Genomic DNA, 24133 nt, shown 5'->3' on the forward strand with positions numbered 1-24133 from the left:
AGATGGATAAGGGACCTGTCAGGTACAGTGACACAACTTGGAATCGTCTTAAATCTCTTACTGTGGTATTTAACACAGAGAAAGTTCTTAGTAAATGTTTTTTTGAGAGAACAAATGTCTGTATCCTTTGAAATTGTTATTTGCGTGACTTCTACTGCCCATGGGCTGAGGAGGATCATCAAGACTTTTGAAGAAGGTGGTGTCAAATGACAAAACTAAAACAATTTGGTACGAGTTTGATGTCCTTTATTAAAGAGAAAGCAATTCATGGATGGGGAAGTACATGGGGCTCACCACCATGGGAGGAACACTCACAAACCATGGGAGGAACACTCTTCAGAGCCATTTTGGGCAAGAGTGAGTTTTACTGAGTGTTAAAGTGCTGGCACTCAATATGCCAGCAAATTTGGAAAACTCAGCAGTGGCCACAGGACTGGAAAAGGTCAGTTTTCATTCCAGTCCCAAAGAAAGGCAATGCCAAAGAATGTTCAAAGTACCGCACAATTGTACTCATCGCACATGCTAGCAAAGTAATGCTCAAAATTCTCCAAGTCAGGCTTCAACAGTACATGAACCATGAACTTCCAGATGTTCAAGCTGGATTTAGAAAAGGCAGAGGAACCAGAGATCAAATTGCCAACATCCGCTGGATCATCGAAAAAGCAAGAGAGTTCCAGAAAAACATCTATTTCTTCTTTATTGACTATGCCAAAGCCTTTGACTGTGTGGAACACAACAAACTGTGGAAAATTCTGAAAGAGATAGAAATACCAGACCACCTTACGTGCCTCCTGAGCAATCTGTATGCAGGTCAAGAAATTACAGTTAGAACTGGACATGGAACAACAGACTGGTTCCAAATAGGAAAAGGAGTACATCAAGGCTGTATATTGTGACCCTGCTTATTTAACTTATATGCAGAGTATATCATGTGAAATGCTGGGCTGGATGAAGCACAAGCTAGAACCAACATTATCAGGAGAAATATCAATAACCTCAGATATGCAGATGACACCAGATGGCAGAAAGTGAAGAAGAACTAAAGAGCCTCTTGATGAAGGTGAAAGAGGAGAGTGAAAAAGTTGGCTTAAAACTCAACATTCAGAAAACTGAGATCATGGCATCTGGTCCCATCACTTCATGGCAAATTGATGGGGAAGAAATGAAAACAGTGACAGGCTTTATTTTTTGGAGCTCCAAAATCACTGCAGATGGTGACTGCAGCCATGAAATTAAAAGATGGCTTGCTCCTTGGAAGAAAAGCTATGACCAAACTAAATAGCATATTAAAAAGCAGAGACATTACTTTGCCAACAAAGGTCTGTCTAGTCAAAGCTATGGTTTTTCCAGTAGTCATGTATGGATGTGAGAGTTGGACCAGAAGGAAAACTGAGCACCAATGAATTGATGCTTTTGAACTGTGGTGGTGGAGAAGACTCTTGAGAGTCCCTTGGACGGCGAGGAGATCCAACCAATCAATCCTAAAGGAAATCATTCATGAATGTTCATTGGAAGGACTGATGCTGAAGCTCCAATACTTTGGCCACTTGATGCAAAGAGCTGACTCATTTGAAAAGATCCTGATGCTGGGAAAGATGGAAGGCAGGAGGAGAAGAAGACGATAGAGGATTAAATGGCTGGATGGCATCACTGACTCAATGGAAATGAGTTTGAGCAAGCTCCGGGAGTTGGTGATAGATAGGGAAGCCTGGCATGCTGCAGGCAATGGGGTTGCAAAGAGTTGGACATGACTGAGCAAGTGAACTAAACTGAGTTTTATAGAACATAGAAGCAGCAGTGGGGAACAGGGCATAATTGTCTGGGGTTGCATATCTGACCTTATTTAGCAAGAAGTAAAGAGCCCAGAGTTGGCTTCCCTATTGAGGATGGGCTGACTGATGCACTGCGTTACTGATTAAGGGGAGCATTTTTAGAAACTTGAAAGTTGGACTTGCTGATGTGGCACCCCAGGCAGGTATAGCTCCATCTTGGGGCTAGAAATGTATTTCAACATCTTGTACCCTACTAAAATAAGGGTTGAATTTGAAAATTGTTTAAAATACGGGGATCAAGTCAAAGTGTTATTTTTAAGGAAGAAAAATCTGAGAATATAGACATCAGTCAAAGTCAAGACATCCTCGTAACCTATTCCATTTAGCTGCACCCTGTAAGAAGTAAGCGAGGAGTTTTCCATTTAAGAATGGAGACGGAAACGATTTTATTTTGAAACAGGATAGAAAAGTATACTCGCCCAGAGACTCAAATGCCAGGCTTCCAGTTCCAGGGTCAGCATGTACAGCACATTGACTCCCTGAGCCTCAGTTTCCTCATCTGTAAAATCAGATTACCACCTGCTCTACTTCCCACTCAAGGATATTATGAAGATCAAATAAAATAATGTATTTGAACAAGCTTGGAACGTGGTAGGATTCTTCAGATGGGAGGTATCCTTTGACATTAGGTTTCTAATCTCTTGGACCAGAACTGAAAGCAATGAAAGCAATAAACTACTCTAAATACAGAGCAATAATTATGGATCTTGTAAGAATTATTTAGATAACATGTAAATCACCAGTGAAAAATTGCCCTAAAGCCAGATGATATAACTGTAGTGTGAAGATGTGACTATGCCTGGGGGACAGCAAGGCTGGGGGACACTGTGCAGCCTTATTCATATTCATACAGATGCAGAGGCCATGTTTACTGCCCTGATTCAGAACAGATCTGTACTTGCCGGTTACCATATGTGTGTTTCTGCAGAGTCTGGGCGCAGACCTAGACCTGAGGACGAAGGAGTAGGGGGACTGTTCTGGAAGCCTGTGTGTGGGGTGTCCCACAGGCACCACGTATCAGGAGGAGAGCCGCTTACTGTGTTAACAATCATCTTTCCCTTTTCAAGTCATTTAGCTTCATTGTTCATAAACATCAGAGGAACATGCAAATTAGAGCATGCTGAAATGCTTTCATTTGGCCAAGAATGTTTTCAAAGAGCTCCCTGCTGCTCAGAAAGAGTCCTAAGCAGCTGGCTTCACTGAACTGTAGAACAAGCAAAAAGATGTTAAATAAGGATTAAGGGCTTTAGACAGTAAGTATAAGATGTTAAATGTTTTCCCTGGCTCATTTGTGGGCCTTTTTCTTAATTCAGCAGGCAAGCTTTCTGTGAAAGAGCAGCTTCATGGGTTTCTGTGTTGAGATTTTTATTTTTTTCTTGTCCAGAGGGAGAGACAGAGAAGGCACTGGCACCCCACTCCAGTGCTCTTGCCTGGAGAATCCCATGGACGGAGGGGCCTGGTGGGCTGCAGCCCATGGGGTCGCTAAGAGTTGGACACAACTGAGCGACTTCACCTTCATGCATTGGAGAAAGAAATGGCAGCCCACTCTAGTGTTCTTGCCTGGAGAATCCCAGGGATGGGGGAGCCTGGTGGGCTTTTGTCTATGGGGTTGCACAGAGTCGGACACGACTGAAGCGACTTAGCAGCAGCAGCAGCAGAGGGAGAGATAAGAATTTAATCTAAAGGAAGATGAGAACCAGATATAAGGCAGGCTACCCTAATTTTTGATTGCCTACCCATTTGTGAGTTCCATTCCCCTCAGGCCCAATCAGCACAAATTGATGTTAACTAGAATTTTATTTTAGGAGTGAAATGGACCTTGGAAAATGGGGCCACATCCTTTTGTGTCTGAACCCAATGGTATCTTGAATATGGGTTGTTTTCATATACAGTTTATAATCATGGAGTCTGGTAGCTCCCTGGAGTGGGGTCCTGCTTCAGATGTTTGACACCTTTCTCTGCAGCCACTTAGTTGTCCTTAGACTGTCAGATGCCTCAGGGGGTTGTGGGTTTAGGGGGAAGAAGACCTTGGAAGACGGACACACATGATGTTAAATTTTAATTTTGGCCCTTGGGAGCTGGGTGATCCTGGGAAGTAACCCAGCTTCTGGAAGCCTCTTTTATCAATGATAGAACAGACATTTCCTCTGAGCAAGAGGAATAGGGATTGGATAGAGGTGACTAATGAGAAGAGGAAATCAGAGCACACCCTTGAAGTTAGGGCTTGCTAACTAACTTGATAAGAGACCTAGAAAGCAAGAACTTTCCTTCATCCAAAGCTTTATAGGGGTTGACAAGTCTATCCAGCCCCAGGTCTCCCTCCCCTCCTCCTTGAACTGTGTCCTTAGCTCACTTCTCTTCTCTGTCACAGCTTCACTGAGCATCTAAGATGTGAGAGCCCATTGGAGAGGTGAGGAGGGCTCGTGTTCATGCAGGCTAAAGGCTCCTTGGAGCCTCTCACCCAAAGGTCTGCTCAGTCTGAGCCTTCAACTCAACTGAGTAGGTGCTCGTTGCTAGAGGAACCCTGAGGAGGGAGACGTGGTCTCCACCCTCCAGGAGAAAGAAATGTTTGGAGAGCATCCTGGGAGGTGGGGGGAAGCTGGATGCCCTGAGATTTATAGATGCTCACACTTGTGCAGGTTGACCTTGTGAGGTCTAACAGGTTATGTTTTCATTTTCAGTTAGAACCTTCGTGACAGAATTTAAACTAAAGAAAATGTTCCTGAATACCACCGTGGAAAAACATTCAGACCTCCGTGAAGTTGAAAATGAGATCACCAAAATGGTAAGTTTCCCAAGAGGCATCCCCTTGCTAGTCCTTTGTTTTCTAGAACAGATCTTATTCAGAGTGGGACCCTCCTGAGGATCACCTGTATCTCCCAGACTGTTCATTTCTATCATATTTGAAAGGCAAATGTCAGGGTAAAATTAAAGGCTCCTCAGAAATAGTAGGGAGGTATTGAGAACTAGTGATGCTGGTAGAAGCATTTCTTCTAATGTGTCTTCCTGAACTACCTTTATCAATGCCTTGGCATTTATTTCTTTTCCATGTCACACACTTAGGTGACATGCACCAGTAAGAGCTGCTGGTAAAGAGGAAAGACCTAGAGAATCCTGCTGTCCCATCTGCTGTTGACCTGCTATGTGACTTTTTTGTGTGTGTCTCAGAACATGGGGAGAATGACGCTTTTTTCTCAAGGGAACGACAAAGGTGGAAGTTAATCCCATTATCCAGGGTTGAGAATTCACTGAGTGGATTATCTGGGGGCCTTTGATTCTTCTTCTTTCCCTCCTTGCCTCCTTTTTGTCAGGAAAGGAGTAAAAATGGAGAGGAAGGGAGAAGAGTCAGAAATGAAGCTCAGACAGTATTTTGCTTCTCAGCTGCTACCAGAGTCTAAGAGTTAATGCTCAGAAACTTGAAATTTGCCATTAAAATAAGTTTTAGAGATTGATTTCTGATTTTAACTTTACTTGTTCTTTATGGGTAGGAGTATGTTAGCCAAAACCTATAAGATTTATAAGACCATGGGTTTGATTTGTGTAAAAATTAGATTCCAGTTCCCTTTCTGTATGAGCATCTAGTCTGTGACAGGTACTTTGCCTCCTGTAAGCAGTATTGCCAACACCTTTAGAGCTGAAACCTGGAGGGCTCTGGAAGTTAATGACATTGCCTGAGTTTACACAGAGCAGGTGCAAAGTTAGGAAACAATCCACTAGACCACTGTCACTTCTGATACCAATTGTGAGTTCAGGAATCTCCAAGAGACACTCAGTTTTGATAATGCACTAGAAGTACTCAGAAATCTCACTGAAAGCTGTTAAATTCAAAATTAGGGTTTATTACGGTGGAAAGATCCAGGTAACAGCCGAGGGAAGAGATGCATGGGGCAGAGTCCAGGAGGGTTTCAAATTCATTCCAGTCATCCTCTCTCTGTGAGGTCATAGACAGGGTTAACTCCTCTCGGCATTGATGTATACAGTATTCATGGAGCATCGCCAACCAGGCAGACTCACCGAGCCTTGGTGTCTGGGGCCAAAACACAGATAGTTGCCTATAAGCCTGACCCGAGTCTCTAGCCCCTCTAGAGGTCCAGCTGGTACCTTGTAACTCAAAACCCCCAGCATAAATCATACTGTTAGACTATCTGGAGTGGCCAGGGCCTCCAGGTCTACAAAGGCAGGACATTCCAAAGGATTAGAGATTACCTTCCAGGAGTCAAGGGCCGGACCTCTCTTTGGGTAAGGTCAAATTCTTTACTAAATGGCAGGGTTTTATGTCTACTAACCCTATAGTGAGTGTTCTTGGCACCCCACTGCAGCTGCCTCTTTGTTGGGCTATAGGTCAGTATTTCCTCCTAAGATAGTACAGGGGCTGAGAACCTCCTGCAGAGATACAGTCCTTCCCATTACATGGTCCTCAATGACCCATCTGCTTTGCTCAGTTTTACCCAATATCAACCGGCTTCCCTGGTAGCTCAGTGGTGAAGAATCTACCTGTCAATGCAGGAGATGCAAGAGACACAGGTTTGATTCCTGGGCAACCCAGGCATGGCAACCCACTCCAGTATTCTTGCCTGGAAAATCCCACAGACAGAGGAACCTGGTGGGCTACAGTGCATAGCGTTGCAAAGAGTGGGACATGACTGAAGCAAAGCACACATGCACACACACCCAGTATCAACATATAATTTATTAGTGATGTCACATCCCCACCCCCAAGAAATAGCAAAGATTTAGGCTATGAATAGAGAGGATTTAGGCTGTGACTCGAATGGCCTTTCCCAAGATGCTGTTCTATTCTGAAATGTGCTATTTCTGTTTTTTCCTGGGGAAAAAGAAAGTTTAATAATAATAAATCATTGCCTTATGAATATAAAACAATGTTAATACAAAGACAAAAAGGTTTTGATAGCATCCTGTGTCTGAATCCATCTTGTGAAGGATGAGATATGTCTGACACACAGGCTTTGAAGACAGGTAGGTTGCATTGGTCAAGGTGTTGAGACCCTCAGCTGCATGAAAGGAAGCCCCAAGTCCCATTTCATGCTATGGGCAGAGTGGGGAAGCAGGCATGGTACATCATGCCCCACAGGGATTTTCTGCTCTTTCCAAGGGCACAAGGCAAATACAGGGAGTCACTCTTAATTTGCTCTCAACAAAAGGGCTCTTGACCCATGTAATGTAATTTCCCATGGAGAGCCTTTTTGAAGAGGACCTATCTGTGAGTTAGGTCAACTCATTGTAGATTATGAAGGGTCTGTGTAAGGCCTGCCAGACCTGAGGGAGCTGAAAGGAACCCAGCCTTTTCAGGAAGTCTTGTTCACTATGCAAAGTCCAAATAAACAGTTGCCTCTGAGGTTTTTTGAAACCCTGGGTCTTAGACGAGATCTGCTCCTTTGAAGATGTTTTGCATCCAAGGGTGCTATTCGGAAAATCATTTCCTGCCAAGATTTTCTCCCACTGATTTACTATCTGCCTCTCTCCCTTTGTGTTCATGGAACAACAGAATAAGAGCAGAAAGGCATTTAAGAAAGGAGGCAAAAAAAAAAAAGGACACCACTCCTGTGTGAGGCTGCCTGCTGATAACTTGATGACTGGAAAATGCCTGTTTGATCTTGAAAATAGGAAATTGGTTCTAGGTTCAAGGCTTTTTTGTCTCACTCACAGTTAATGATAAACTTCTTCTTCCTTTCAGTTAAATGTGTGTTTCTCAACATTACCTGGTTATACCCGATCCACAGCTCATGTTTCGAGGTAAGTAGCAGGATTATATGTACTTGTTTGTGGACCAGTCTATAGAAAGGGGAGGATATTCTAACAAGTGTGATGGCAACAAAACTGGCCCCTGTTTTGACTGTAATGTAATTTCTCATGGAGAGCCTTTTGGAAGAGGACCTATCTGTGAGTTAGGTCAGCTCGTAGACTATGAGGGGTGATCCCAGGCCAAGGTCACGGGACCTTTATGCTCTCCCAGCCCCTCACTGGAGAATGAGGGGGACACTCATTTTCCAAAAATCCTGGGACCCACATATCAGTTTAGGACAATTAAAACATGCATACTTTGCCCGTAGGGAGTCCAGTGTTGTGGTGATGTCACTGCAAGCCACCTTTTCCCTGGCCTCCAATGTGACACTGTTTGACCTGGCTGACAGGATGCAGAAATGCGTCAACTCCTGCCGGGCCTCTGCTGAGGTCTGCCAGCTCTTGGGGTCTCAGAGGCGGATCTTTAGAGGTAAGAGAGGGGCCCTTTGGGAGGACCCCCCCATCCAGTTAGGCACAGACCTAGGGTAGAAGTGTAAGGCCTTCTGGGTGCAGGTCCAAGAAACTTGTCATAGAGTTGACCTGTCTTTGAAATGGGCATTAAGCACAAGGGCTTTGTGTGTGTATATCTTTGTGTACATGTGCACCGACCCACACATGCGCGCACACACACACACAATCCTGTAAACACAGCCTTGAAGTCTCCCAGTCCTTGGCATGCTATTTCTGTTTCTCTTCTATAGCATTGGTATTGGAAGGGATATAGGAGCGGATGTAATGAAGCAGAAATCACTCTTCTTTCCCTTGAATGGCTCCCTCCCTCTGGGGAGGTAGAATTCACACACAGAATATACAATACTTGTCAATGGGCCGAAACCTTCATCATGACATGCCATTAGGTAAATAAACCATGTGAGTTTCTCCCATCCTCCAGTGTATTTGTTTGCAGATTCTAAATGCACAGAAACAAGATGAAGATTAGAGGCCAGACAGCTCATGGTGCCGTCCGTGATTTCTCTTGTTCTTCATCTGTTTTTGTCAAAAGCTTCTACAGAGCATCTGGTGTGAAACAGATGAATAAAGGGATTAGAAACAAGTTTGGAAGGCAAATATGGGTCTTGGAAGGGAGGTTTCACCTCTGGGATGGGAAAACTCTGCTGGAATCAAAAGTGCTTCCTCATGCAGGGGAGCCTGCCCCTGCTGCATCTTATAAGTGGTCTGAGCTGGCTCTGGTTGGCTCATTTTACTACACACAGGGCTGGTGAGGGACGCAGAGTCAGAGTCAGCCTCCCCATCTGGTGCCCAGATGCTGGATCTCGACTGTAGGTAGCAGGTTTGGCGCTCTGTCTGCGAGCAGATCCTGGACCTTCCCGGTGGGCCAGAGCTTTGTAAGAGCTAGTCCTGAAAGCCCTCCTTGTGGACTGTGCTCTGTAGAGCTGGGAGCTCACCTTTTGTTCTGGGATAAATGCTAGAGCTTTGGCCCATTTCAGGGCTAGTTATTCACTTGAAGGAAAAAGAAAGAGCCCAACATTCTGGAGTTGAAGTTGCTATCATTCAGCTTCATTGGGGAATTAGCTAAAAAGTTCCTGCCCCCTCATACTGTACTCTACCCTTTTGAGGCAGAAACTCTTTGATTTGGCTTTCTTTTTCTTGCCAGTTATGCAAAGGTCCTGATTTTTCCTTCCCAGAAAGGAGAAAGGGCACCTTTCAGTTCACAAAACACGTATGTTGTGTGTTCTGCATGGTCAACACTATATCAGGTTACCATTTTGTCCTTAGTGAACACATTTCATGTCTTGCCAATCCAGTGGCCAGATATTTGAATTTGTAAGGCCCTGCCAATGGCTGCCTTGCCCGTGCTGTGACCCTCCTTCCAGCTGCTTATGGGAAAGCTCTTGTCTTCCCTTGCTTCCTTGCCAAAGTCCCACGCTTTTTATTTTGTAAAGACTTTAAAAAAAATTTTAGAGAAGTGTTAGTTTCATAGAAAAATTAAGAGGAAGGTATAGAGATTTCCCATATATTCCTGCCCCCACAGGGGCTGGTGCCCATTCTTTGACTCTGCTTTCCGAGCCCCTGAGAACAAAGACGGCCGTGCCTCCTGCTGAACCCAGCCTCACTTCTCTGTTTTCCCTCCCAGGGCTTCTCCAGGTTTTGCCAGCATGTGTTTGGTGTCTCACTCACCTCTCTGAGTGCTAGAGAGTCGGGCTGGATGAGCAGAAGCGGTCGGGTTCTGACATCTGGTTATTCCCAGCATATGAGAAGCTGTGGGCTACTCTGGATGCTGCTGTTGGACGGGCGGGATTTTCCCTTTCAATTCACAAAACATCTACTTCCTTGCCTTTCAAAGAACTGTAGCTCTCATCTCTCCAGAGGTTTCCAGTCCTTGGAAATCCCCCAGAGGAGTGCCCCAGCCTTAGATTTACATCAGTTCTTATTGTCTGTTTGGCGGATGTTATGCCCAGGAAGGACCATGAGAATTGTGGATGCAGAAAAATCACATTGCCAGGCTTAAAATGAAAACTGCATTATATGTGGTTCCATTTGATGGATTGATGACAAAATATTAAGAATCTGGAGGACAGCCACCCCTCCATCACAAAGGCAGGGCCAGCTTTCCCGGCCTTCGAGGGAATCTGCTTCGATTCAGGGCAGTGTTGCTTCAGCAAGGCGAGTGGTATTTGCCCACAGGTGGGCTTTGTGGGCAGAGCAGAGGGAAAACATGACATTGGCTTCCAGAAAATATCTAATCAGGCCAGGCAGTTCAGACTGGCTGCTGCACAAACTAGTACTGGCCTGGACGGCCTTTTGTCCTGGAAGTATTTCTTTATATTAAGAAACTTCAAAAAGTTTAGATGAGAGATTGTGGCCTTTTAGTACGCCCTCTGTGCCAGCTTCACAGTTTGCTTGGTGAGATTTTCCATTTTTCATTTTTCTCCCTTAAATACAAACCTTTCACAATAAACAAAGGAAATTCTGTCACACACACAAATAACGTTCTGATTTAGCACACCAACTTCCACTGATAAAGACAGGAAATTCAGCACTGAGAGCTGAAGCTGTGTCCTAAACTAACCTCCCTGTGAGCAAGCCACCCATAGGCCCCCAGCTCTCAGGACTCAGACAAGGGGGTGGATGCTGGGGTCCTGGGGTGGATGTCTGCTCCTGACACATGAACCTGCCTGAGGTTGGGAGGGGGGCGCAGTTTTGCCGCGTGAAGAGCTGGCACCTGGTTTGGGTTTTTGAATCAGTTGGTGTTTTCCTTAAGGTAGGAGAAGGGAGCCCAAACCTCACTGCCCGGTGTACACACGTGGCCCTTCCTCGGCTCTATCCTCACCCTGAACTTGTTCACACCCACCAAAAACAATGGTATACATCAGTCTGTAAATGGTGTAAATAAGATACACACTCCACTATCCCTTGATTTATATTTCTGTTCTGTTGCCTGTAAATCCCAATTATGTGTGTGTTTTTTGTTCAGACCTATCTTAGATGGTAAAAGCACCCTCATTGTGTCCGCTGTATACAACCTCTGAGAGGGCCTGCTGTTTAATGCTTCGTGAGTGCCTGCTATATACAACCCATTCAACCCGAGAGAGAGTTCACTGTTTACAGCCTCAGATAGGGCCTGCTGTATACAACCTCTGAGAGGGCCTGCTGTTTACAGCCTCACAGAGGGCCTGCTATATACAACCCAAGCGAGGATTCACTGGGCGCAGCCTCAGAGAGGGCCACACGCGCCACAATGAATGCTCTTTGATGATCATGAAAGAGTTCTTTGTCGTCCTTGAAATGAGCATGGCCCACATACCCAGGGCTGGACAAAGCCAGGTGGATATGCACACATGGAAGAACTGAGGCTCTGAAGTGAAGGAGGCGGAGCAGGGAGGGGTGAGCTCCTCTCGGCCGGGTAACCGGCGGTCGAGTGCCACCTTCAGCGTGTGTGTCCAGCCTGAGTGTGGACCAGCCCCGCAAGGTGCTGACCACCCAGAGCCGAGCCAGCCCCAGGCGTAGTGGGGAGGCGGACAGTGACAGAGCACAGATATCCAGATTACATTCCACACCGCTTCTCGAGTCTGCGCGGCAGCAGCAGGCTGAGACAGGTCTTCCCTGAGAGGGCAGGGGCATGTTTGCTGGGTTTGTGCCGGTTCTCCACTGCAGCCCTTGAGTGAGAAGGTGCAGAGGATCCCACCTATTGGGGGCTGTGTTTGCAGGGGATGCTGGAGTTGGGGATGGCACCCCATTTCTTCTGGGTTTGCTTTTTCCCCGTGGTACGCTGTGTAAACTTTTAGTAACAGGCTGGGCCAGCCCCGGGGAAGGAGTGGAAGAAGGCAGCGCAGAAGGGCCCCCTGAGAGGAGTGCGCTCCACCCAGGCTCTTTTGGAAACTGTTCTCTGAGCCTCTTGAAATAGAAAGTTCATGCATCTTAATGTTTGACATGGAGGAGGTTTTGTTTTGTTTCACTGTCTTGTTTTTCCATTTCAGCGGGCAGCTTGTGCAAGCGGAAGACTCCAGAATGTGACAAGGAGACCTCCATCTGCACCGATCTGGACGGGGTCGCGCTGTGCCAATGCAAGTCCGGTTACTTCCAGTTCAACAAGATGGACCACTCCTGTCGAGGTAGTGGCAGGTCTGGGGTCCTGGGGCCCGAGGGATGCGGGAGGTGCTTCTCTCTGCTCTGGGGGTGACTGTTCTAATCTAGGGGTAACTGGTCCTGGTTGTTTGACTCCTAGCAGGATTGAATGTGTTATCTCCTTGGAATAATAGCATTATCTCTGACTGGTTCGCACTGGTCTGGCCAATCAGATTCAAAGGAAAAGAAAAGAGAATGGAATGACTGGGGTGGCCAGGCCTTTTCTTTTTTTTCCTACTTAGAGGAAGTTAGAAAAATTGCTGTTTTAATTCCTAAAGCTTTATTCTATTGTCTGCTAATCTTTTAAAATGGAAATACCAGCATGAAGGCAGGGGTGTACCCTTTAGCAGTAGCTGGCAGCTCAGGAGACCTGAGTCAACCCTCTTCTGCCTGCCCATCCTCTATCATCTTGGGCAAGTCACTTTGCTTCACTGAGTCTGAGTTCCCTCTTCTGTGCAATGGGTGCAGTGAGACTTCATCAGAGATTCTAGGAATTAAAGAGGCAGTGGTTATGGAAGTACTTTGTAAGCCATCAGCATTTGCTCTTGTGTTTTACCCAGGTTATTGTTGAACCAGTGGGTTTTGGTTTTAAAGATTTTATGTCAGAAATCTGATTCTGCTAACCTCTTGGGTGAGGATTAAATCCATCCAGTTTCAGGTATCGGCTGTTCAGTGAATACAGTGCATGAATACTGCTTTAAAATAAAATGAATTAAAATCCAGAGCACTGGATACCCTGAATTGCCTGCTGCAATTCACAGTCACAAAAAACTGGCAACATAAAGGTGTCATGTAGCCTTAGGCCTCGCATCACATGAGAACATGTGTGGTCCAGTTTTCCTGCTCAGTCAACACCTGCCAGTGACAGATGTACTGGAATCTGAGTAAAAATGGTGTCCTAGGGAAAGGTGACATGCCACTTATTTCTGTCAGGACTTCCTGTTAGAGGAGAGGATAAAAATACATCTCAGGGCAGTGCTGTATCCTGAGCTTCGGACCCTCTGACTTAGGTACTTTAAAAGGGCACGTTCTCAGCTCTGCATGCATCCCTGGGCGGGGTTTGAAGAAGAGGGCCCACTCTGTGGGGTAGAGGGCCTGATGCTGAAGCTCATGGCACTGCTCAGCACCCCATCAGTCTACCACTTTGATGTGGAGATGCTGCTTCCTAGTTCCTTCTTACCTGGTTTCATGCAGAGTGCTCCTGGCCCATCTTAACTGGGGCACTGAGCCCACTTCGGGCGGGCAGGCGACCTCTGCTGACATCCATGTGTGCTGGGGGCTGTGTGGCGCCTGGGGGGCCGAGGAGTGGTGGCTTCTGTACGCAGGACCTGTGCAGTTTCAGGTCGTCTCAAGAGTAGCCCTGCCACCTCTGCCTCTGACTGGCCTAAGTCATTTACCTCTCTTGGCAAGTCCGCAATTTCCTAATTGTGTCGCTTACAGACTAGTGTTAGCAATAGCAGAGCTGCCAAAGATTTACCAGATGCAGTGACACAGGCCTCAGCAACATTATGTGTATTAAGTAGTGACCCAAGAATCAGAATAAGGAAGCCGTGGTTAGCTTTTGGGCTTATGGCCAAGGCCCTACTCAGCCTGGTTTCTGCGGCATCCGTGGCCATCAGGGCTCCATGAATGGATCCTGGAGCTCCTTGGGCCACAGACCCGTGGCTGGGTTCTGAGGGGTTACAGTGACATCTTCTGGCCATTGGTGCTGGAGCACAGGGATGGTTAAAAGGAGTACTCTTTAGGACACCTCAAATCTGGGTAAATCCCTGGTGTGAACTGAGGATAAAGGCATGTGGGTGTGTGTTTTCTAAATCTCTACAATTAACAGTTGCATATTAGCAACTGCATATTGTTTTTTGTTGTACACACATACACACACACACACACACACACACACACTTCCTACTATCTCACATAAAATGGCTTTACCAGACTTTCAAAGCATCATGTAAAATTAAAGTAGGTGTCCTTCCCATAGATGTCTTTTAGCTTCCTTCCATCATGCAGATATCCTGATGAATCCCAACCACCTGTTAGCAAATCTATTCCTCTGACTAGACCGCAGATACTTGGACAGAAGAGCTTGGCCGGCTACAGTCCACAGGGTCCCAAAGAGTCAAACACGACTAAGTGACTAACACTTCACAGTGAAGTCTAGGCTGATGTGTGAAGCTCACAGCGCTGCTCAGCACTCTTCCATAGGATTCTCCAGGCAAGAATACTGGAGTGAGTAGCCTTTCCCTTCTCCAGGGGATCTTCCTAACCCAGGGATCGAACCCAGATCTCTTGCATTGCAGGCAGATTCTTTCCCATCTGAGCCACCAGGGAAGTGGGTGCCTGTCTGTAGATATGTTTGTACATTGTGGGGTTCCACAAATATCTGTTGGAGGAACAAATGAATGATAGGCAGCAAATAAGATATGACAAGGTTGGCAGGTCTTGATTTGGTTTCCTGCAAGGGAGCAAAAAAGCCTGAAAGACTCCACCACGTACTGATTTTATTTTAAAAGGCCAGAAGGCCTGAATTTGCTTATGTTCATATCAGGGGAGGAGCCCACTTTGGGCATATACGAATACTGCCACATTCATTTCATCTTCAGTGCTGTGTGGGTCAGGGTCCCTCTAGAGTATGGAGATGAGGAGCTGGGTCCTCAGGCCCACTGGAGTGCCCTATGACAAAGCTTCCCTCCCAGAGCCCGAGAGCAGCACCAGGCCCATGGTAGCAGTCAGTCTTTGATGAATGACTGAATGAGCCCATTTGAACTAAGGAAATATCATTATACCAGGAAGCCAGGCCACTTCTGAAGCTAAGTGAAAACAGCCCAGCCCATCAGCTCACAGGCAGGACAACACGTGGACCTTACATCTGGGTGGATGACAGCCACTGCGTGGAAAGCTCCTACCCAGCAAATGAGGGTTGGGTGGGTAGATCTGATGTAAGAACATTTCCAGGAAGAAATGTTCAGAATAGAACAGACTAGTGTGACATCAGCCTGCCTTGGGGCTGACACGGGTGGGGATGAGTCACTGGGGCACCTGCAGTCCCTGTGTGGCTGCCCTGCAGTCAGAGCCGAGGGTCACCCAAGGGCAGCTTTCCCTGCTCCCATGACCCAGCTATAGTGTGGGGACTGCCAGGCATGGCGCTTCCACTCCAGGGAGACAGGAGCACTCTGCTTGTTCCTTAGAGAAGGTCCCACCTGCGTAAGGGCTTCCCTGGTGGCTCAGATGGTAAAGAATCTGCCTGAAATGCAGGAGACATAAGAGACTCAGGTTTGATCCCTGGGTAGGGAAGATGCTCTAGAAAAGGGAATGGCTGCCCATTCCAGGATTCCTGCCTGAAGAATTCCTTGGACTGAGGAGCCTGGTGGGCTATAGTCCATGGGGTTGCAAAGAGTCAGACACAACTGAGCAACACAACCACCCCCACCCCCACCCCCACCCACCCCTACGTGAGGCCTGCTCAGAGTCATCAAAGATTTGGGAGCAGGGCCTGGTTCCTCCTTCCTGAAATGGGGTATAATCATACTCTGCTGCTGCTAAGTCATTTCAGTCGTGTCCGACTCTGTACAACCCCATAGACAGCAGCCCACCAGGCCCCGCCATCCCTGGGATTCTCCAGGCAAGAACACTGGAGTGGGTTGCCATTTCCTTCTCCAGTGCATGAAAGGGAAAAGTGGAAGTGAAGTCGCTCAGTTGTGTCCGACTCTTAGCGACCCCATGGACTGCAGCCTACCAGGCTCCTCTGTCCATGGGATTTTCCAGGCAAGAGTACTGGAGTGGGGTGCCATTGCCTTCTCCGTGATCATACTCTACCTTGTTGCAAAAATGGTTTGAAGCACCTCATGAAAATTCACTGTAAAAAATGAGATTTAATTTAAAAGGTAAATAAGGTTGAAGGAGAAATACAATGACTACTTTGTTGAGGCCAGAAGGAACGTGAACATACAAAAAGATATACCATAAGTTCTCACATGTTTGATAAAGATAGGCACTCACTCAAGTTCTGAGCATCCGGGACGCTAAGGCAAAGAGAGAAATGTGATTTTGGGGGAAACAAAAAATAGCGACCATAAAATAAAGAATAGTTCTTTAGGACCATCCCCATTTTTCTAGATCCTGGGACCCAAAAGAAGTTTCTCTGGGAAGTCGACATCACAAGGTCACTGAGTGATACTGTGGCAATGTGATCCATGATAGCCTGTGATAAATACCCTAGGCCATGCCTGGGGCTGCTGCTAGTAATAGATTGCCTTTAATAAAGAGAGTGTAGCTCAGGAGAAGTGAATCCAGGGGAGCTGAAACAGTGCAGTACAGGCTCACAGCTCTCATAATCTGCTGTGAGAGAATTTAGGTTATTTAGAACAGTATTTCCCACACGACTCTGCAAGACTCTATATGTCAATCAGTTCAGTTCAGTTCAGTTCAGTCCCTCAGTCGTGTCCGACTCTTTGCGACCCCATGAATCACAGCACACTAGGCCTCCCTGTCCATCACCAACTCCCGGAGGTTACTCAAACCCATGTCCATCGAGTCGGTGATGCCATCCAACCATCTCATCCTCTGTCGTCCCCTTCTCCTCCTGCCCCCAATCGTTCCCAGCATCAGAGTCTTTTCAAATGAGTTAGCTCTTTGCATGAGGTGGCCAAAGTATTGGAGCTTCAGCTTCAACATCAGTCCTTCCAGTGAACACCCAGGAATGATCTCCTTTAGGATGGACCGCGTGGATCTCCTTGCAGTCTAAGGGACTCTCAAGAGTCTTCTCCAACACCACAGTTCAGAAGCATCAATTCTTTGGCGCTCAACTTTCTTCACAGTCCAACTCTCGCATCCATACATGACTACTGGAAAAACCATAACCTTGACTAGATGGACCTTTGTTTGCAAAGTAATGTCTCTGCTTTTTAATATGCTATCTAGGTTGGTCATAACTTTCCTTCCAAGGAGTAAGCATCTTTTAATTTCATGGCTGCAATCACCATCTGCAGTGATCTTGGAGCCCAGAAAAATTAAGTCTGACACTGTTTCCACTGTTTTCCCAACTATGTCCCATGGAGTGATGGGACCGGATGCCATGATCTTCATTTTCTGAATATTGAGCTTTAAGCCAACTTTTTCACTCTCCTCTTTCACTTTCATCAAGAGGCTTTTTAGTTCCTCTTCACTTTCTGCCATAAGGGTGGTGTCATCTGCATATCTGAGGTTAGTGATATTTCTCCTGGCAATCTTGAATCCAGCTTGTGTTTCTTCCAGCCCAGCGTTTCTCCTGATGTACTCTGCGTATAAGTTAAATAAGCAGGGTGACAATATACAGCCTTGATGTACTCCTTTTCCTATTTGGAACCAGTCTGTTGTTCAATGTCCAGTTCTAACTGTTGCTTCCTAATCTGCGTACAGGTTTCTCAAGAGACAGGTCAGGTGGTCTGGTAATCCCATCTCTTTAAGAATTTTCTACAGTTTATTGTGATCCACACAGTCAAAGGCTTTGGCATAGTCAATAAGGCAGAAATAGATGTTTTTCTGGAACTCTGTTGCTTTTTTGATGATCCAGTGGATGTTGGCAATTTGATCTCTGGTTCCTCTGCATTTTCTAAATCCAACTTGAATATCTGGAAGTTCACGGTTCACATGTTGCTGAAGCCTGGCTTGGAGAATTTTGAGCATTGCTTTACTAGCATGTGAGATGAGTGCAATTGTGCGGTAGTTTGAACATTCTTTGACATTGCCTTTCTTTGGGATTGGAATGAAAACTGACCTTTTCCAGTCCTGTGGCCACTGCTGAGTTTTCGAAATTTGCTGGCATATTGAGTGCAGCACTTTCACAGTGTCATCTTTCAGGATTTGAAATAGCTCAACTGGAATTCCATCACCTCTACTAGCTTTGTTTGTAGTGATGCTTCCTAAGGCCCACTTGACTTCACATTCCAGGATGTCTGCCTCTAGGTGAGTGATCACACCATCGTGATTATCTGGGTCATGAAGATCTTTTTTGTACAGTTCTTCTGTGTATTCTTGCCACTTCTTCTTAATATCTTCTGCTTCTGTTAGGTCCATACCATTTCTGTCCTTTATCGAGCCCATCTTTGCATGAAATGTTCCCTTGGTATCTCTGATTTTCTTGAAGAGATCTCTAGTCTTTCCCATTCTGTTGTTTTCCTCTATTTCTTTGCACTGATTGCTGGGGAAGGCTTTCTTATCTCTCCTTGCTATTCTTTGGAACTCTGCATTCAAATGGGTGTATCTTTCCTTTTCTCCTTTGCTTTTCACTTCCTGTCTTTTCACAGCTATTTGTAAGGCCTCCTCAGACAGCCATTTTGCTTTTTTGCATTTCTTTTCCATGAGGATGGTCTTGATCCCTGTCTCCTGTACAGTGTCACGAACCTCTGTCCATAGTTCATCAGGCACTCTGTCTATCAGATCTAGTTCCTTAAATCTATTTCTCGCTTCCACTGTATAATCATAAGGGATTTGATTTAGGTTATACCTGAATGGTCTAGTGGTTTTCCCTACTTTCTTCAATTTAAGTCTGAATTTGGCAATAAGGAGTTCATGGTATGTCAATAGTCTAAGACAATAAAATAGATGCTAGAATCATTTAGTGTCTAACATTTAAAAATAGAACATCAAGCACGTCTGCATGTGTGCGTGCCAAGTTGCTTCAGTCGTGTCTGACTCTTTGCTACCCTGTGGACTGTAGCCCCACCAGTCTCCTCTGTCCGTGGGATTCTCCAGGCAGGAATATTGGAGTGGGTTGCCTTGTGCTTCTCCAGGGGATCTTCCCGATCCAGAAATCGAACCCTAGTCTCTTATGTCTCCTGCATTGGCAGGCAGGTTCTTTACCACTAGCATCACCTGGGAAGCCCACATAGTTAAATGTTATTATGCACTGATTCTTTTTTTTTTTTTAATAAATTTATTTATTTTAGTTGGGGGCTAATTACTTTACAATATTGTAATAGTTTTTGCCATACATTGACATGAATCAGCCATGGGTTTACATGTGTTCCCCTTCCTGGACCCCCCACCCACCTCCCTCCCCATCCCATCCCTCTGGGTCATCCCATTGCCCCGGCCCTGAGCATTTGTCTCATGCATCGAACATGGAATGGTGTTCTGTTTCACATATGATAATATACATGTTTCAATGCTATTCTTCCAGAACGTCCCACCCTCACCTTCTCCCTCAAAGTCCATAAAATTGTTCTATGCATCTGTGTCTCTTATTCTGTCTCGCATATAGGGTTATCGTTACCATCCTTCAAATTCCATATATATGCATTAGTATACTGTATTGGTGTTTTTCTTTCTGGCTTACTTCACTCTGTATAATGGGCTCCAGTTTCATCCATCTCAGTAGAACCGATTCAAATGTATTTTTTTTTTAATGGCTGAGTAATATTCCATTGTGTATATGTACCACAGCTTCCTTATCCATTCGTCTGCTGATGGACATCTAGGTTGCTTCCATGTCCTGGCTATTGTAAACAGTGCTGCGATGAACATTGTGGTACTCGCGTCTCTTTCAATTCTGGTTTCCTCGGTGTGTATGCCCAGCAGTGGGATTGCTGGGTCATATGGCAGTTCTATTCCCAGTTTTTTAAGGAATCTCCACACTGTTCTCCATAGTGGCTGTACTAGTTTGCATTCCCACCAACAGTGTAAGAGGGTTCCCTTTTCTCCACACCCTCTCCAGCATTTATTGCTTGTAGACTTTTGGATAGCAGCCATTCTGACTGGTGTGAAATGATACCTCATTGTGGTTTTGATTTGCATTTCTCTAATAATGAGTGATGTTGAGCATCTTTTCATGTGTTTGTTAGCCATCTGTATGTCTTCTTTGGAGAAATGTCTGTTTAGTTCTTTGGCCCATTTTTTGATTGGGTCGTTTATTTTTCTGGAATTGAGCTGCAGGAGTTGCTTGTATATTTTTGAGATTAATTGTTTGTCTGTTGCTTCGTTTGCTATTATTTTCTCCCATTCTGAAGGCTGTCTTTTCACCTTGCTTATAGTTTCCTTTGTTGTGCAAAAGCTTTTAATTTTAATTAGGTCCCATTTGTTTGTTTTTGCTTTTATTTCCAATATTCTGGGAGGTGGGTCATGGAGGATCCTGCTGTGATTTATGTCGGAGAGTGTTTTGCCTATGTTTTCCTCTAGGAGTTTTATAGTTTCTGGTCTTACGTTTAGATCTTTAATCTATTTTGAGTTTATTTTTGTGTATGGTGTTAGGAAGTGTTCTAGTTTCATTCTTTTACAAGTGGTTGACCAGTTTTCCCAGCACCACTTGTTAAAGAGATTGTCTTTTCTCCATTGTATATTCTTGCCTCCTTTGTCGAAGATAAGGTGTCCATAGGTGCGTGGGTTTATCTCTGGGCTTTCTATTTTGTTCCATTGATCTATATTTCTCTCTTTGTGTGCACTGATTCTTGAAGGAGGATGCGAGAAGTCGGTGAGAGATCTCCCAATCTGTGGGGCCTGCAGCCTCTGAGCCATGTGTGCTGCTGGCACTCACATGCTGCCATCAGTGTATGTGCTGTCTGTCTGGAGATCGCTGCTCTATGCTATGTACCTTTACTTAACTGTGATTCTTGTGTGCAGTGTATATCATACATTAACCATGGGTCAAATTTCTGTCATTCCTTGCAGCAATGAATTTATCTGAGAGGCTATTTTTTATTATCTACTTTCATGCAAGCACACATTACAGCTCATGATGTTCTATCAGCTTACTGTAGTGCTGAAAATGTTCCATGATCAGATCAGTGCAGGAACTGCTGATCCAGGGGAATGGCTGGCCCACAGCCTTCAGTGAAGCAGTGGTCTGTAAGCCGCAGAGCCAGAGGGTTCAAAGCTATAGTTTTGTGTGATGTGCTGATTAGGGCTCAGCTAGGTATGTCCAGAATCCACTACACAGACTACATGGTGAGTGTTCTCTTATGGAAACTGAGGCACCCACCAGGACCATGGCTCTGAAGGTGTCACAGCTCTTACTTCCTGATGGAAGGGCACTGATGGAGCCAATGGCAGGTTAAAGGTTTGACCTACGTTAAAGAAGGTGAGACATTTGTCTTTGTATTTATGGAAGGAAGTTACTTAGGGACCACAGAGAACTTCCAAAAATAATTGCAGATGTTAGATAATAATACAATTACAGTTAGTGGTTACTGTGTGCTAGGTGCTGTGATAAGTCATTTGCATGCCTTATTTTACTTAATCCCCTCCAAGAAACTATAAAAAAATTATTATCTTTTTCTTTTATAGCTGGGAAGCTAGAATCACTAAGAGGTTGAGTTTTGGGGGATTTTTGATAAAATTAAAGGTTGAGCTGACAACGGTTTAGGTTGCCAGGTTTTAGATAATTCTAAAGTTATTTGTGGGCTTTCCAGGTGGCTCTGTGGTGAAGAATCCACCTGCCAATGCAGGAGACACAGGTTCAATCCCTGGGTCAGGAAGATCCTCTGGATAAGGAAATGGCAATCCACTCCAGTATTATTGCCTGGAAAAATCTCATGGACAGAGGAGCCTGGCAGGCTACAGTCCATAGGGTTGCAGTCAGAGATGACTCAGCGACTAGATGACCTACAACAAAGCTATTTGTAGCCTTTTGGTTCTAGCATATTCTTGTGAACTTTAGGGTGGCTGGTTTTATTAACCATCAGTTGGGTCAAGAGAAGTTAATAGACACGATCATGGATTTTCCTTTTCTCTTTCAGCCTGTGAAGATGGGTATCGGCTTGAAAATGAAACCTGTATGAGGTAGGCAGCATGTTCATTTATTCTGATGAATTTGTTCCAAACCTTATTTAGAAGTTATGTAGGTAAATTGCCTCAGTAATTTCTTTTGATATTTGAAACTAATTCTTGTTCTTTTTTTTCCTGTCAACTTGCAGTTGCCCATTTGGCCTTGGTGGTCTCAACTGTGGAAACCGTAAGTATGCAAGGAGTCCTGAGTTTCATGCGGGCAGGGCTGTTGACAGGTGTCTGTCCTCTCTCCTCGCCCTCAGGTCAGATCTGCTGTCTTCCCAGCTCCATGGAGAGCAGAGTGCTCTCCAGGGCTGGAGGTTTGTAGGGGAGATGAACACTTCCCTAGATAGCCGGCCAGAGGAATATCAGTCAATAAATGAGGCTGGGAGGGAGGGACCACCCCCAGGAGAACAGAAGAGCCTCCTCGGTACTTCTTAGAGGGGATGGAACTGGAAGAAGACTGGCAGGTATGGAGGGAGAAGGAATCCAGGCAGAGGGAACAACCTAAACAAAGGTCTTGGGCCAGCCTGGGCCTGTGCTTTTGGGGGACAATGTGTAAGCAGGTGTGGCTGAGGAGAGAGAGGAAGGTAGAGAGTGAGGAATTAGGTGGGCAGAGTATGTGAGGACAAAACTCTTGGGGGTTTTGATAGAGCCTGAGAATTTAGACTCTAATCAGTAGCCTCTGTAGAACTAGCAAGTCTTAGAGCAGGAAGGCATTTTTGATCAGGAAAATCAAGTTGGGCGGCAGTGAGGAGGACAGAGAGTGTGGGGCTATTTAGACCAGGGTCGTCAGGGCGGAGGTCAGGGCTGGACGCAGACTGGGGAGGCCCCTGATCTTAGCTGACGTCTGCATTCCTGGAGTACGATGTTTGAGGGGCACTGACCATCCATGTGGCATGTTTCACATTCAATTTACTTCTCTGAGAAAAGCAGTTGGGATTCATTTCAGATCACTTTCACTGACATTTTTTTATCCTGAGACCTGAGAAGTTAAAGTGACCCTCAAAACTATTGAAAGAAATTCTAGGATATAGGATGAAGAAAGAATAGTAACAGTCAGTATTTTAGGATAGCTTTATCCCTCATTCTGTAGAATCTGCCAGCAGTCCATAGTCTTAAGTTTACTTGCCCACAAGTAGACATGACTTTCAGAGAAGACAATGGCACCCCACTCCAGTACCCTTGCCTGGAAAAGCCCATGGACGGAGGGGCCTGGTAGGCTACAGTCCATGGGGTCGCTAAGAGTCGGACACGACTGAGCGACTTCACTTTCCCTTTTCACTTTCATGCATTGGAGGAGGAAATGGCAACCCACTCCAGTGTTCTTGCCTGAAGAATCCCAGGGACGGAGGAGCCTGTTGGGCTGCTGTCTATGGGGTCACACAGAGTCGGACACGACTGAAGCGACTTAGCAGCTGCAGCAGCAGCAGACATGACTTTATTTAATGAGATGCTACCCTCACTCCATCAGTCATAAATTCAAAGTGTTTTAAAAGCTCTCATGCCAGAAACAGGGGAGGAGGGTGAAGACTAGGTAGATCTTTTTTATAGCATACTATCACAGATGTACTTGGTTTAAGAAGAGTGTGAGTGAAACATGAGGATGCGTGGGGAGATGTAGTCAGCTCGGGGTGAGCTGGGAGCAGGAGGTGAGGGACCCACCTGCCTGTCCTCCCGGGGCTCCTCAGCCCCTCATAGGATGAGCCAGTACTTCTCACTTGCTTAACTTAGCTAGGTTTCACTAGAAAATACTTCTGATTTGTCTGAATGCAAGAGGAAAAATGGATACAGGGAAAAACCCTCGAAAGGATTGAAAGAGAAGGGAGTGAGCTGTAGTGCGTTGCTCTTGGTGGCAGTTAGTGATTTGCTTTTCAGAGATCATTAAATACTGTATATGTGGAGATTGTACCTCTACATCCACTGACCATTCTGTGAATTCCCATGTCTCTGCATGATGTGGGTGGGGTCTTGGAAGTAGCAGGATCTCTCTCTGTTCCTGAGATCTCTTTTTCCTCCCTTTTATCCGAATCATCGCAGTCATATCCAGCAGAGGGCAGACTCTGGCCTGGATGGCTAGCCCTCTGCCCCGTTGTTTTGGGGACTCTGGTTAACTCTGATGGCCTGAATACCACTTTATGACTTTGAAATCTGTTTGCAATATCAGTGTCACA

At 45.5% G+C, this 24133-nt stretch overlaps 1 protein-coding gene across 3 annotated transcripts in view; it reads left to right on the plus strand.

The window, feature by feature from the left end:
* Positions 1–24133, plus strand: part of HEG1 (heart development protein with EGF like domains 1) — an 86789-nt gene that overhangs the window by 41961 nt on the left and 20695 nt on the right. For all 3 annotated transcript variants that reach the window (XM_081571700.1, XM_081571701.1, XM_081571702.1), the window contains 6 exons: positions 4514–4617; positions 7528–7586; positions 7904–8064; positions 12074–12208; positions 21932–21974; positions 22109–22146. In XM_081571700.1, coding sequence (XP_081427826.1) covers positions 4514–4617; positions 7528–7586; positions 7904–8064; positions 12074–12208; positions 21932–21974; positions 22109–22146 — 540 coding nt within the window. The remainder of the gene's footprint in view (positions 1–4513; positions 4618–7527; positions 7587–7903; positions 8065–12073; positions 12209–21931; positions 21975–22108; positions 22147–24133) is intronic.

This window comes from Giraffa tippelskirchi, chromosome 2 (genome assembly GCF_054371585.1).
Source record: "Giraffa tippelskirchi isolate mGirTip1 chromosome 2, T2T-mGirTip1v1.2.pri, whole genome shotgun sequence".
NCBI lineage: Eukaryota > Metazoa > Chordata > Mammalia > Artiodactyla > Giraffidae > Giraffa > Giraffa tippelskirchi.